Raw genomic sequence first — 14,168 nt, forward strand, 5'->3', positions numbered from 1 at the left:
AAATTGGGAGAGGGTTCTGAAAATAGCCACAACGATTCAAGAGCTTGAGAAAATGCCTTACAGTGGGAGACTTAAAGCGCTCAGTCTGTTCAATTTATCAAAAAAAAGTATGAGAAGTGACTTGGTTTCAGTGTATAAATACCTTAACAGGGAGAAAATACTGGTAGTAAAGGGCTCTTTAATCTAGCAGAGAAAGGCATAACAAGAACCAATGGCTGGAAATCAAAACCAGACATATTCAAATTTGAAATTAGGCTCAGATTATTAATAGTGAGGGTGATTAACCATTGGAACAAACTTTTAAGGAAAGTGGTGAATTCTCAATCCCATCACATCTTCAGATCAAGACTGGATGGCTTTCTGGATGGTATGCTTTAGTCAAACACAAGTTATTGGGCTCAATGCAGAGGTAATTGGGTGAAATGTTATGGCCTATGATAAACAGCAGGTAACACTAGATTTTTCTCATGATCCCTTCTGGCCTTAAACTCTATTAAACTCTGTGAAATACATGTGAGTTTTGTTAACGTCTATAGACACTAGTATAAGCAGTTCCTCCAAAGGCTGCTTTACTATCTGTTTACTTTCATTAAGAGCTTGTCTAGACGGAGAGTTAGTACATGGCAAGCTGGGGTGTAAATCTACAGTGCACTAGCATGCCACACACTAAGTGGCTGTGTGGACTGTGGACTGCATGCTGGAAGTTCCCTACTATGCTTTGACCTACTGCTGTTTGAAACAAGAGATGGTCAAAGCACACTAGGGAATTTTTATCACACGGTAACAAGGTCCGCACAGCCAGTTAGTGGGCAGCACACTAGTGCGCTGTAGATTTACACCCCAGCTTGCCATTCACTAACTCTCCATCTAGACTAGCCCTAACACAGGGATAGTTGTATTTTCCTATTTTTCCTGGGTGGGTTTATAAATGCTCTTATTGGTTTTGATTGAAAATATTTTTTAGCATTGACAGGCTTTGTTATGTTTGATTTTTGTTTTTGTCTGTTGAAGAAATATTACTGCTGATGAACTGACCAGTTACTGGAGATTTCATATAGCTGTCACTTGATCTAATTCCCATTGAAAATAGTGGGAGTTGTCTCACTGCAAAGGGAATTGAATTGTCTGTTAATCTCTCTGCACCTCTGTTTCCCACATGTGAGATGGAATAACAATGTTCACCCACTTTTGTAAATTTGTATTTACAACTGTAAAGTGAAAGACATAGTGATTGCTATGTGTTTCTGCAGCTTTTTATCACCATGAACTAATTGGGTAGTTAACTCAGCTTCCTCATGTAGTGTTTGAATGTATTTGCAGAACTCACAGGTAAGAACAAATGCTCCTTTTGTCAATGCTGTGGGTAAAATAGACTGAGGAAAAGGTAATTGAAAGACATTATGACTGTCTGGATCAAGACTTTTCTCTCTACTTGCTGGCAGAAATTGGTAAATCAAACCTGGTAAACTTGCCTGTGCAACTGCAGAAATTATACAGGTAGGAAAAATTTTCCATTGAAATTCTATATTTGTCATTTTAAATATTTAAAACAAAACAACAATTAAATAACCACCAAACAAAAAACTTTCACCTTTTACCATTTTTAGATTGGGATAAACAAGATTAAATTTACCAGACCCTTTTAATATAACTCAGAGAAAGTATGGTCAAGTTTGAGGCATCAGTATTGTGTTCTATCGGTTAAATCAGTTGTGATATATATATAGTTCAGAAATTAAAATAAAATCATGTATATGAAATTTTTGTACATTCTCTACAGTTGAAAAACACTGATGTCTTGTTATGGGTTCTCCCATGTAGATCCCCCACCCTCTGGATATCTGCATGCACCTCCTCATGAACCTTGGTAATCACTGAAATGCAGATTCATAGACAGCTTAGACATATTCCTCAGTGTATGTTCTGTGCACCTAATGACTCCTTTGTATTTGGCATTGACAGCTCCCTTCCTTTTTGATCTCCATGGTTTGGTGGATCTCGGTGCCACCAGAATGAGGTTTTTTGAAGGCATTTATTTTGCTGAATTTTCTTTATTAAGAGCTATTTTTCCAAATGTGGCTTCAGAATAAAATTCAATTAATTTTGATCTAGAGCTGCAGTTGGTCACCTAACATGATAAGTGTCTACAACCTTCTAAGGACAGAGAGCCCAAATCTTGTCAAGCTTACAACACTCTGGCTTCTCAAAATTGTGAACATCTTTGTTTCTTACTTCAGCTATATATTATCTGGTTCCTACACATCAGGCCCTTTCCCTGTGGTATCTGATCCATTCTAAAGCCATTTTCAAAACAAATTATTCTGTAATCTATGAAACTATTTTTTAATTTGCTGTCCACCAACTTGTCAACTTTGTAAGCTGCAGTTGCTATTGACAAATTCTTTTCTTACTGTTTCCACAAGGTTAGGAAGTGGAAGCGATGGTGCTCTTAACCCTTGCTCATACTCTAAAGCAGATGTGGGGCACATCCATCCCACAGGACCGTCCTGCCTGGCCCCTGAGCTCCTGGCCTGGGAGGCTAGCCCCCGACCCCTCCCCCGCTGTTCCCCTTCCCCTGTAGTCACCCTGCTGAGTGGGCAGCGCTGTGGTCTGCGGGGCTGCCTGCTCATGCATGGCAGCATGTCTGGCTCTGGCTGGGCGGCATGGTGGCAAGACATGCTGCTCTGAGTGGCATGGTAAGGAGGCCCAGGCCAGAGGGTTGGTAAGGGGCAGGGAGTCCCAGGGGGCAGACAGGGAGCAGGGGGCGGTTGGATGGGGCGGAGGTTCGGGGGGGGGCGGTCAGGGGATGGGGAATGGGGGGCGTTAAATGGAGGTGGGGTCCCAGGGGGCGGTTAGGGGCGGGGGTCCCGGGAGGGGGCGGTCAGGGGACAAGGAGCGGGGTGGGGGTGGTTGGATGGGTCTGGAGTTTTGAGAGGGGCAGGCAGGGGGCAGGAAGTGGGAGGGGGTGGATAGGGGGCAGGGGCCAGGCTGTTTGGGGAGGCACAGCCTTCCCTACCCGGCCCTCCATATAGTTTTGCACCCCGATGTGGCCCTCGGGCCAAAAGGTTTGCCCACCCCTGCTCTAAAGTGACTTTGGGTTCAAACCTAATTAGTCCTTTGTTCTACCATTCTTCTGTAAATATGTATGCGTCTGTCTGTCTTTCTTTCTTCTAGTTCCTAATTAAAAGGTTATGCCATATTAACACAAATACAAAGTTGATAAACTGCAGCATTCTTTCAAGGAAAATCTATTCCAAAGGGACATAAATCACATTTCACTGGAGGTGAAATTTCATCTGTTCCAATTCAAGAAATCTGCAGTACTTTCTACAGTTTGGAACTATAGCTACCTGAACTTAACTGCTAGACCTTAGTCTTTTTCAATAGGGTAGTTCATCAAAACCAGCTTGTTTTTTTGATGTCACACTGAATCCCTCTGAGTCTGCTGGTTAGTGCTTTTTTGCTACTGGAGAGTGGGAATCTGTGAAGGAGATCCCATGACTAGAAAAGAAGTTACTTACCCATAATCATAATTCTCCAAATGGGTATCCTCCTCGACAGATCTACACTCGCAAACCTGATGTCTTTTGTCATACATTTTTATGTCCAATTTAAGGTCTATGGAACTGAAGTGGGGATGGGAGCCAGACACATTTTAATAGGTGGAACTCAACAGTTCTCAGTGCAGACATCAATGCAGGCACATGTTTAAGCAATCTAGAAATTTACATTTCAATGTCTCCCGAGGTCCATGAGGAGGCACATCCAGAGAATGTGGCTCTCACACATGATTACCCAGAGAGTGTGGATCTGTGGAGGAGCTAACCATTTGGAATCTTGAGTTGTTGGTAAGTAACCCTATTTATGTTGTGTACCCAGTGAACATATTTAAAATTGAAATTGAATGCTTTCTATTCCAACAAAATCTATGTTAATTTTTTAACTTCAGCTTAACATTGCAGAAACGTATGTCTCCAAAGTGCCAATTCAGCCCACAATTGAAAAATCTATTGAGTGTGGAAAGTGTGTCAGATAGATAAAATCAACAATCCAACTATTGCACTGTTTGCAGTTAGTCCTTTTGTAGTTAGAACGTACTAACAATCTTGTCTTTCACCTAAATGTTAGCACACAGGGTGGGAGGTGGGATGGGAGCTTCTTTATAAATAGCTCTAAAAGGGGCAGAATTATCTGTGCTGTCTCTAAATCCTATCTGAATCCTAAAACTCACGTTTTGATTCATGCTCTTTAGGCCCTGTTTCTTCTGCCCTCTTTCTTAATTGTTTTGTAAAGTTCTCTCTCTTTTTTTGAATGACTGTAAGAGGTGTATTTCAAGAACCAGATATTTATGTGCTTCCTTATTCTGATCCCCAAAGTCATTCTGTTATAAGGTCATATACTGACTTTGTTCCTTGGCAATACTCCCAGTAGTATTTTATTTTACTGGAAGTTGGTAAGGTGTCCAGCACAGCTTAATTTTACTTGGATAATGGGTATCCTGGTAGAAATATCCACAGCTATAATAAACACCCACAGCCAGCTCTTGAGATGAATAACAGTTTTCCTTTAGCTCAGCAACTCTGAAAGAGGGTACTTGCACATACAATCTGATTGGTTGACATTTCTGTACTGAGACTTCTGTATTGTTCACCTCTTATTACATAAATGATAAATGTACTAAATCATCGCATGACAGTGGTAAGCAAATCATAAGCCAGGATCATCTTTTGTCTGTCACATTTATGCCCGTGATTTGTGCTTTCTTTTTTTTTTAAAGAAAGTCTGTTGGAGGTTTGTTTTTGGTTTTTACTAAAGAGTTAGATAATATTCTTTGCTCTTTCGTTAAATATGGGAAATATTATTTGTGTCCCAATACGTATGTTAAAAAAAGGACCAAGTAAGCATCTGTGAAAAATATCAACTGGCAGGTTGAGCTTGATCAGTCTAGAGAGAAAGCTAAGTGTTACCAAGGTTGGATTCACAAGTAAAATATGCAAATTGCAAGTAAAATAGCAAATTATGCAGTAAAACCACTTAAAAATGTCATTCTAGTAATATCCAGCAAAATGTATATATTGGTAGTGAGTAGTGTGACTCATACAGGTTACAGATAGCAGATGTTATGATATGTCTAAATAACTTTGAAAGATCTAGTTAGATATGGCCTTTAATTTTCATCTAATAACTGTCTACAAATGAACACTTGCTCACATTTTCTCTACCACATCATCATTAGGGCTCTACCAAATTCACGGCCATGGAAAACACATCACAGACTTTGAAATCAGGTCTCCCCCTGTGAAATCCGGTCTTTTGTGTGCTTTTACCCTCTACTATACAGATTTCATAGTGGAGACCAGCGTTTCTCAAATTGGGGGTCCTGACCCAAAAGGGAATTGCAGGGGGGGATCACAAGGTTATTTTAGGGATTGTCACTATATTGCCACCCTCACTTCTCCGCTGCCTTCAGAGCTGGGCAGCCGGAGAGTGTTGGCTGGGCCCCCAGCTCTGAAGGCAAGGCCCCCCAAGCAGCAACACAGAAGTAAGGATGGCAATACCATACCATGCCATCTTTACTTATATGCTGCTGCTGGTGGTGGCGCTGCCTTCAGAGTTGGGCTCCCAGTCAGCAGCTGCCGCTCTCCAGCTGCCCAGCTCTGAAGCTTCAGCAGCAGCGCAGAAGTGAGAGTAGCAGTACCGCAACCCCCCCTACAATAACCTTGCAACTCCCCCCACAACTCCTTTTTGGGTCAGGACTCCTGAAATTACAACACCATGAAATTTCAGATTTAAATAGCTGAAATCAGGAAATGTGTGATTTTTAAAATCCTATGACGGTGTAATTGACCAAAATGGACCGTGAATTTGGACCTAATCATCACCTATTGTTATTTGACTTTGGAATAGGCACTCTGAAAGAGTTTCTAATAAATGAGGTTGGTTCATGATAAAGTTGAGTATCCATAAATAGAGAAGTGTTTAAATAAATAACTTCATACATCTTTGGCTGTTTTTATTAAGAAGCTATACTATAAAATTTTATTTATGTTCGGTATCAGTTGGTGATGGAAATTTAAATAACTTTGTGCAATTTGGTATCACTTCCCAGGTGTACAAAATATTTATCTCTCTAACCCATGAATAACTGAAATGAATGCTGGCTGGCTTGTTATGACATTTTCTAACTGTATATAAAGAAAGCATCTCCACCTAAACACAAAAGTAATTGAATAAGACACACAACTAAAAAGCTTAGTACAATTGTAATGTGTGCTACATTTTTTCCTCGCTAATCAATGTCAAACATTATGATCCACTTTAATTTATTTGTCTGGAAAGCTTCATATTATTATGATTTGTAAGACACCTGAATTTGTGAAGATATGGTTTAAAAGAGATTAGAGTATCTCTAAATGATTGCTGTTAAGAAGAAGTGGTTGTGTAAGGATAGTTTTGTATCAGCTGATTCCTAGGATCTGAATAAACATTGGAATTTTCTTTTAATGTATTTCTGGCTCATCCTTTTAAATAAATACGCTTTCTGATTATACAGGAGGTCCTGCATGTTGCAGGGGTGGAAATGCAGTTAACAGCTGCTGTTGCATTTTTGACTATTCTGCAAGAGGAGTCAGCGTCCATTCATACTTATTCCCACTCCTTCCTACACATCATTCTACAGAATCTGGAACACAGGGATGCAGGTCAGGATCATGATGCTATGCTGATAACTGATTGGTTCTTTGTGATTTATGTTTCCTTGTGCAGTACTATTTAAAACAATACATGCAATCTATACCAATTTGTGAGTTTATTCATTGATGGTGGTTTTATGGAATGGCTTGCCGTATGTAAGGTTTTCTATATATTGACCTTCCTGTAGACTGTTATTTAGCTGATAGTTTCCTTCATTTTGAATAAAACAAATAAATACATTTCTGTTTGGTGCACGAAATCCTGAGGTCCTTAGTCCAAACTTCCAGTGACTTAATTGGAATCTGTGCCTGAGTAAGCACAAGTACGGACTACAGTGTTTTTCTTCATAATGTTGAGATTTTGGAGATTTTCTTTTATCTTCTTGAAAATTATTTTTTTAATACAGGAAAAATAAAAATGACTCGCAGGAAAAATAGAAAGTTTTACATAAGTAAATTAAAGAAAATAGTATGTTATTTCTAACTGGAGAAAACTGTCATCTTCAAACAGTTGTTCCAAAAACAAGTAATAGAATAATTCTCCCCTCCCCAAAATGCAAGCAAAACCTGCTTTTCTAATGAAATATATGCAAACAGATAGAAGTGTGTAACTATTTTTGAATGTTACTGTAATGTCATTTAGAAGTATAGCTCATTGAAGAGCTGAATGCACCAAATCAGAAGTTGTTTCATACAACTGACCTATAATATAACATATAGTCCGTTTGTGTCTAACAGGTGTCAGTAATGCATGGCTAGAAACTCTTCTTGCTGTAATAGAAGCCTTGCCAAAAGAAACCATCAGACATGAGGTAATATTATTTTTTCCTGGAAACTTTAATGGAGAATAGATTAAAGAATAATGATCTGATTTTCAAAAGCTTGGAGTACCTGTAATTCCTATTTGCTTCAACAGGAGTAACGAGCGATCAGCACCTGTGAAAATCTGGCTATATGTAGAACATAGTGTAGTAAAGGACTGTGTTGGGGGTAGATGGGAGGTCATCTTAAAAGGCTTTTGTATACATCAACAAACAATGACTACAATATTTTTAAATGAGATATCATCAATAAAGTGCATTCGAGGGTCTGTGTTTTCAATTTCGAAGATGATAGTAAACGTGGAAGAATGTTCTAACAAAAGAGTTTTTGTTTTAGTAACTTAAAATTCTGGATTGGCACTGAACCTAATTTTATGGTATAGGTGTAGTGGACTTGGGGGTCTAAGTTCCTCTCAGTGGGTCAAAGCCTGAGGTCTTTATTTGGAGGTCAACCTGCAAACACTGTGTATTTTGTGTCTACATTATGGGTTGGGGGTAGGGAAGAATTCTGTCACCTGCCCCTTAATTATCATTGGTTTTATAAAAACATTGTTAAAATGTGCTTGTAAATGAAATCCATTGTTGCTTTTAAAGGGTAAAAGGCTAACAATAACAAAATAAATTTATTTTGCTAGAACCAATATGTTTCTGTAATGTAATTTTAAAAATGATCACTTCTGGAAAATGTCAACTTGCTCTCTGCTTTTTCCTTAAAATAGAGTAAAATGATAGGATGCCCCCATAACAATGTACCTTGTATATAATACAATTGCTGAGGCACTTTTAGGACAGCAGTTGGTTAAGACCACATGATATAAGGCTTTTCTTAATTATTTCATTTTTGTGTTGTGACACTTAGATTCTTCTCGTTTTATTTATTGTAATGGAAATTGGAGGACAGTCTTAAATTCAGAGCACTTTAGGGAAAAGACTGTGTCTTGCTAAATATTTGGAAAGTGTCTGGCATGTTCTGGGTACTCCCATTGTTCAAATATTAAATAATAATATATGGTACCTACAAAACCTGTATGACTTGTTTCCTTATTAAGTGTTATGATGGGTAACACATTCTGTGTACTAATTCTAGCTTGTTCATCTGTTCACATTTTCACAGTAACCTCAGCAATTTCTGTCAGTAAGATGATGGGAAGGGCTGCTTCTGCAGCACTGCTACTCTTTCCTGGCCTGTATATTCTGCTGGGGTTGTGCATGAAAGGTTGGATGAAGAGCTGAGGCAGAGCAGGGGTGCTACCCTTCTTTGCAGCACCCTGCCCTACTCTGCACATGGGTTTCCATGGTGATTTCTCATCAGAAGATAATACAACTAGGCATATTATCTTCCTCTGGCTCCCTTTGACAGCTGATCCTCTGGGATTGTGGAGGAGATCCAGCAAATGGTAGCACATCTCCAGCAGAAGCAGCAGTCGGTCATGGTTGCACATGGAAATGGAATCCCTTCCCTATGGATCCCAGAGATATTCAAGGTTGGGAGGGTATATGGCCACCAGAGTTCACGTCAAAGGGGGTGTCCCTGGAGAAAAATTGGCAAGAAGAGCTTCATACTATTTCCTTTCCCCACCTCCTCCTCTGGGTTTTTCCAAGTCAGGGGTCCTTTGTGTGAAAATTCCCCAAATAATATCTATAAATATGCTTATAGAATTTATTCTCTAAATAAAAACACAAGAAGATAGATGTAACGTTGCAAAGGTGTAATGGCTGTAAGTGTGATATGAATCATAAACTAGAATTTGGGCCAAGATACATTTGGTATATACTATAGTTGGCACTGAATATTAAAATGCAAGGTTCTTCGTAGTCTTAATGTGTGCATTATTATGATCGCAACCTAATTTTGTGGAAAAAGTAATTGTATTATGTACTTCTAGATTTTTTTAACAACAGGAATACATTTGTTACTGTTTAAATGTTTCCTCCCATTTTTCCATATAGATCCTGAATCCACTTGTTTCCAAGGCGCAGCTTTCCCAAACACTTCAGTCTCGTTTAGTTAGCTGTAAAATATTGGGAAAATTAGCTAACAAGTTTGAAACTCATATGTGAGTAGTTTGTGTGTATGTGTTTCAGATTTAATGTTTATCACAATGTCTTTTCCAGTGGATAATATTACAAGAAGTAGATTTACATAATTTTCTCTATTGTACAAAAATTGAATGCTTTTGTTCTTACAGATCCATCCATCATAATACTAATTAGCTATAAGCGATGTTCATTAGGTAGGTCACAGTACTCAGCATGTTCAAACATTGCTGTTGTCATCAGCTTTCAACTTCTCTGTGTACATTCTTCCACCAGTCAAGAGGTTACCTTGGGAACACCGTTTTTCATGTCATTTCTCCAGATTATTGTTCTGTATAGGAAAGTCTGCAGATCTAAACAATGGTTTTTCAGCCTGCTTGCAGCTTTTGGAGGCATAACCATGCCTGCCTATCAAAAACAACAGGAGAGCATCCCCACTCCTGATGAGCCTGCCAGTTTAATTCTGTCTCCTCACATGCAGTTAGACTCTTTCAAGCCTTCCTGGTGCATTTCATTAAAATCTATTTTAAAATCTCCAGTAAAGGAATTGTTAAACGTAAAACTCTCTTGTCTTTAAAGGCAAAATCTTGTTTCTAAATTTTGAGTTGTGTGGCCAGATTTCAGAATTCTTTGCTTGGGATTTTATTCTTGTCATAACTGCATGGGGGACACAGCAGCAGCCAACTGCTGTTGACCTGATCTCCTCCACCTCCAAGACTGAAAGTCAGTGATTTGGACAGCAATGTAGAACCTAGAAATACCTAACAGCAGTAAAAGCCCTAGAAGCTATCTGCCCCACAACATCCATTCTACCTTACTTACCTTCTACCATCAGTTTAATCAACCCTGTATTAAATAGGCCCTTTTCAGCTAGCCTTTCCTGTGCAGGCAACATTAATAACCGTGCCTCAGGACTGTCTAGATGAGACATTAGTGTCCTCAGCGCCTTCTCAGGGTCTTATCAGACTCCCAGAGTCTCAAGGCTCAAGAATAGGGTTCCCTTGAGATTACCTTTCTGGGCCAAGTTTCAGTCCCCAGGTCCCTCTACAGGGATCTCCATCCCTAACAACTGAAAAGATGAGCTTCCAAAGAAAGCCACACTCCAGTGTAGGAAGGGACTCTCCTTTCCCTAGGTGATATTTAGACAAGTCCCAAAGGTCTCCTGCCAGAAACAAAACTGGTTTCCCAAGGTTTAAACACAGGGTTCCATTTGGTTTCTGTTGATGGGGAGCGTCTTTGTACATGTTTCTGTCTCTCTCTTCTGGCCCAAACCCCTCTCTGAAATGAGATGTTTTATATGGTAACATATTTTAAATAGACATTTCTTCTTGACAGAAAAATTGAAGAATCATATCCTGGTCGCTCTAAAGTCTATTGTGTGCTACTCCAGCAGCTCAGAGCAAACATAAAGCTTGCTTAAGTGGCCAGCTTTAAGGGCCCATTTTTCCTTCAGAATGGCTGCAAAGAAACCAAGAATGCTCTTTCTCTAACACTTTTCCTTTTTAACATTTTTCACAAAGTTTAGCTGCGTAATTCCCTCCAGCCTCTGCAGAGTTAACTTTTTCACTCTCTTTTCTCTTTGTAAATATGCCTGGGGGTGCCGTACATAGGACCTTCTCCCCCTTCACCTGCTGTAATGGCTGCTACCTGTTCAGAGGCAAAGCCCAATTTTTGTCTCAGACTCTTAATTAGTGATTCACAACTACTATGATTTGCAGGTGCTCTGCCCTGCTTCAAGGTTAATTTCTTTACCATACCTTGGAGCACATGATTCTCTCTTTCATTTTTCTCAGAGGCTTTAGCTTGGTCTGCCAGGAATCTCTCTCTCTTTTTGCATTCCTGGAGTGCCTCTTTCACTATTTTCAGCTGACTTTGGGTATTTGTAGCGAGCACCTTCCAATTGTCTGCTTCCTTTTCCGTTTGTGCCTTTTCCTCTTTACAAGAAGACAAGCGGAGGTAAGAATCCTTACATGCCTCCCACAACAACCAAATTGCTGCTGCATCTCTTTTGGCAGCACTAGAAGGTTTGTATATGAGGATATACTGAGCCAATCTATCCTCTAGGTCCGAAATAGTGCAGACATCAGCTAGGGCTTGTTTAGTCCAAGGACTGTGCCCAAATTTTTGAAGGATGTTTAAAAGGTGTAATTTCTTTAAGAAAAGGTGAGGTTGGAGTTCCTTCTGACTGCATTCCTCCCTCTGGTACTGGCTTAAGATGTTTAAAAGAAAACAGGGTAACATGGAAATTAAATCTCTTTGTCACTCCTGGTATTACTTAGCAAGTGACACAGCCTAGATTCTGAAATCATAGTTTATCAAATTTCCTCGTCACACCTGGCACAGGTCAGCGAGTGACACAGCCTAGATTCTCTGAACCTGCTACTCCTTATTCCAGCGAATAGTTTAGCCTGGCCCTTAGGCCTTCTTGCTGCCGCTGATACCTCAGTGAGCAATAGGACTTAGGTTTAGTAATCATAGCTTAATCTATGCGTTTTTCCCCTGCTACCTTCCCAGAGGCCAGCAGGTCCCCTGCTACCTTCCCGGAGGCCAGCAGGTCTGGTTAACCTGTTTTTCCCTGCTACCTTCTTGGAGGCCAGCAGGTCTGGTTAACCCAATAGAAATGCCTAGCTCAATAGAGCTGGCGGTGTGCACACCAATATTTACAATAACTGAGACTTTTTACCAGTATTCCTCCTTTCGCAATTCTCCACCAAAATGTTATACCAATAAAATAAAAACCAGCAGGATCTTATTAAAGGGGAAAAGGCAAAATACCACATTTATTGTGACTACAGAAAGAATCATAGTAAGTAGTTAGTTATAGCTATAACATTCCATTCAGTCTCATATTTATTTACACATTCATTCATACACATACACACACAGGTTCTGCAAGGTTGTTATCATAGTTACCAGCCTTAGAGTTGCTCATGCCAAGCCACTGGCCAGGTGGCCTGGACATGAGGAGGGAGCAGGGCCTCGTCAGATGCACATCTGATGCTCCTGGAAGTCGGTTTGCAGAATCAGACCCCCAAAGTTCTCACTTTCCAGAGTCCATTTTTATAGGAATTTCTTCCTATGTCAGTCTATGGGAATTGCTTCATCATGCTGTTGCTGAATCAGTCAGCAGATGTCACATTCCTGACGGCTCCGTGCTGCCAGATGTTATCTTGTTCTTTGGTTCTCCCATTGTTGAGGCTGTTGGGTGGATTCCAGTCTTCCCTCCGGGGGGTCCTCTCGTTATTTTCACTTGATGCCTTCTTCAGCCGATGGACACTGGATTCTTAGGCTGGCACCTCCCTGATCATTCAGTTATTATCCACACCAAGCAACCATACACATACATCCTCTATCTCTATTTTAATCACAATTGTTAACAAAGCGAGATGAATACAACAAAAAGGCGGGGAGTCTCTGGGTGCTGTTTCTGTTGTTACAGAGTATTGCTTTGAGTCTCCTTTTGTGTGAGTAGTTGTTGTTACAAAGAATTGCTTTGAGAACAGACTTTGTCTTAGAATATACTAATACAATTAGCAGCTTGCAAGTTTCACACATAGAGGGAGAGAAACAGTACCAAAAACCAAGAGACCTCTTAATTAGTAATACCCTGGAATTTAAACTATGGGGAATCAAACTCATTTGTGATTTTAATACAGAACTTCTTTAATATGATCCAACAGAAAGACCAAGTAAAGCAGTTCATAACTCCAGCTGCAAGAAAAGAATTGGAGATCAGAATCCTTATGTAAAGGGGAGGAAAGCTTGTATGGTTCCAGATTGACCAAAAATTGTTATTACAAATTAATAACAGTTGACTTGGTATGGATGCTGAGTCAATCTGCAAATAGTCAATTTGGAAGATTGGAGCCTTTGTAATGTATGTGTTTGTATAGTGCTATGAATATCTATGTTGTTGTTTTAAATAATAATTACAATATTCATGAATAGAATCTAGATAGACTTAGACTTAATATTGTCTCCTGGAATCTGACTTTGATAGTAACCTTTCCAAAGACTAAATGGAATTGTGCTATTTCATTTTCTTCCATTTCAAACATCCCTTCTTGGAAATACTTTCTTGGCTAGAAGAGCTTGGATACTAGAAACCCTTGAGCAGGCCTCCTTTTTTAAATTTATTTTATTGTCTGTATTGTGATAGTATCCAAGGTCCCACTCAGGATTGATGCCCTGTTGTGTTAGATGCTGTGCAACCATAGGATGACTTGGACCTCACCTTGCATAAAGACAAGTTCATCTTCAAGATTTTCTTCCCAAAATGGGCTCAAGGTTTCCATATCAGCCTGGAGATTTCCTTTCCTTCTGTATTCTGAGAAGTTTTTCAAGATTCCTTAAATTCTATCTGGACTGAAATAAGGATTTTTTAATATATAAGTTCGGCTGTTTGAAACCTCCAAAGAAGGGTCAAAGAGCATCCAGGGCTATGTAGGTCAGGTCTTGCAACAGAGGTCCAGTGTGCACTTATTCCTACTTCATTGGGGCCTATTCCACTTTAAGGAGTGAAAGAGATGGAAGACATAGCTGCACAAACCAGTTGTTCTGATATTTTGGAAATCTATTCCTTCCACTCTGCACTTGGTAGGGTCTTAGAATATCTTAA

General features: G+C 39.7%; 1 protein-coding gene across 4 annotated transcripts in view; it reads left to right on the forward strand.

Moving 5' to 3' along the window:
* The window catches only part of PPP4R4 (protein phosphatase 4 regulatory subunit 4), a 121,034-nt gene that overhangs the window by 44,326 nt on the left and 62,540 nt on the right, over nt 1–14,168 (forward strand). For 3 of the 4 annotated variants that reach the window (XR_014712055.1, XM_084630985.1, XM_084630986.1), the window contains exons 4-6: nt 6,554–6,701; nt 7,431–7,504; nt 9,464–9,570. Coding sequence is in view for 3 of the 4 variants with exons in the window: in XM_084630985.1 (XP_084487111.1) it covers nt 6,554–6,701; nt 7,431–7,504; nt 9,464–9,570 (329 nt within the window). In the remaining variant the exon portion in view is untranslated. Of the gene's footprint in view, nt 1–3,747; nt 3,849–6,553; nt 6,702–7,430; nt 7,505–9,463; nt 9,571–14,168 lie in introns of all 4 variants that reach the window. The other variant, XM_084630987.1, reaches the window with a different exon arrangement.

Source organism: Lepidochelys olivacea (assembly GCF_965140295.1).
Source record: "Lepidochelys olivacea isolate rLepOli2 genome assembly, chromosome: 6".
Classification (NCBI taxonomy): domain Eukaryota; kingdom Metazoa; phylum Chordata; order Testudines; family Cheloniidae; genus Lepidochelys; species Lepidochelys olivacea.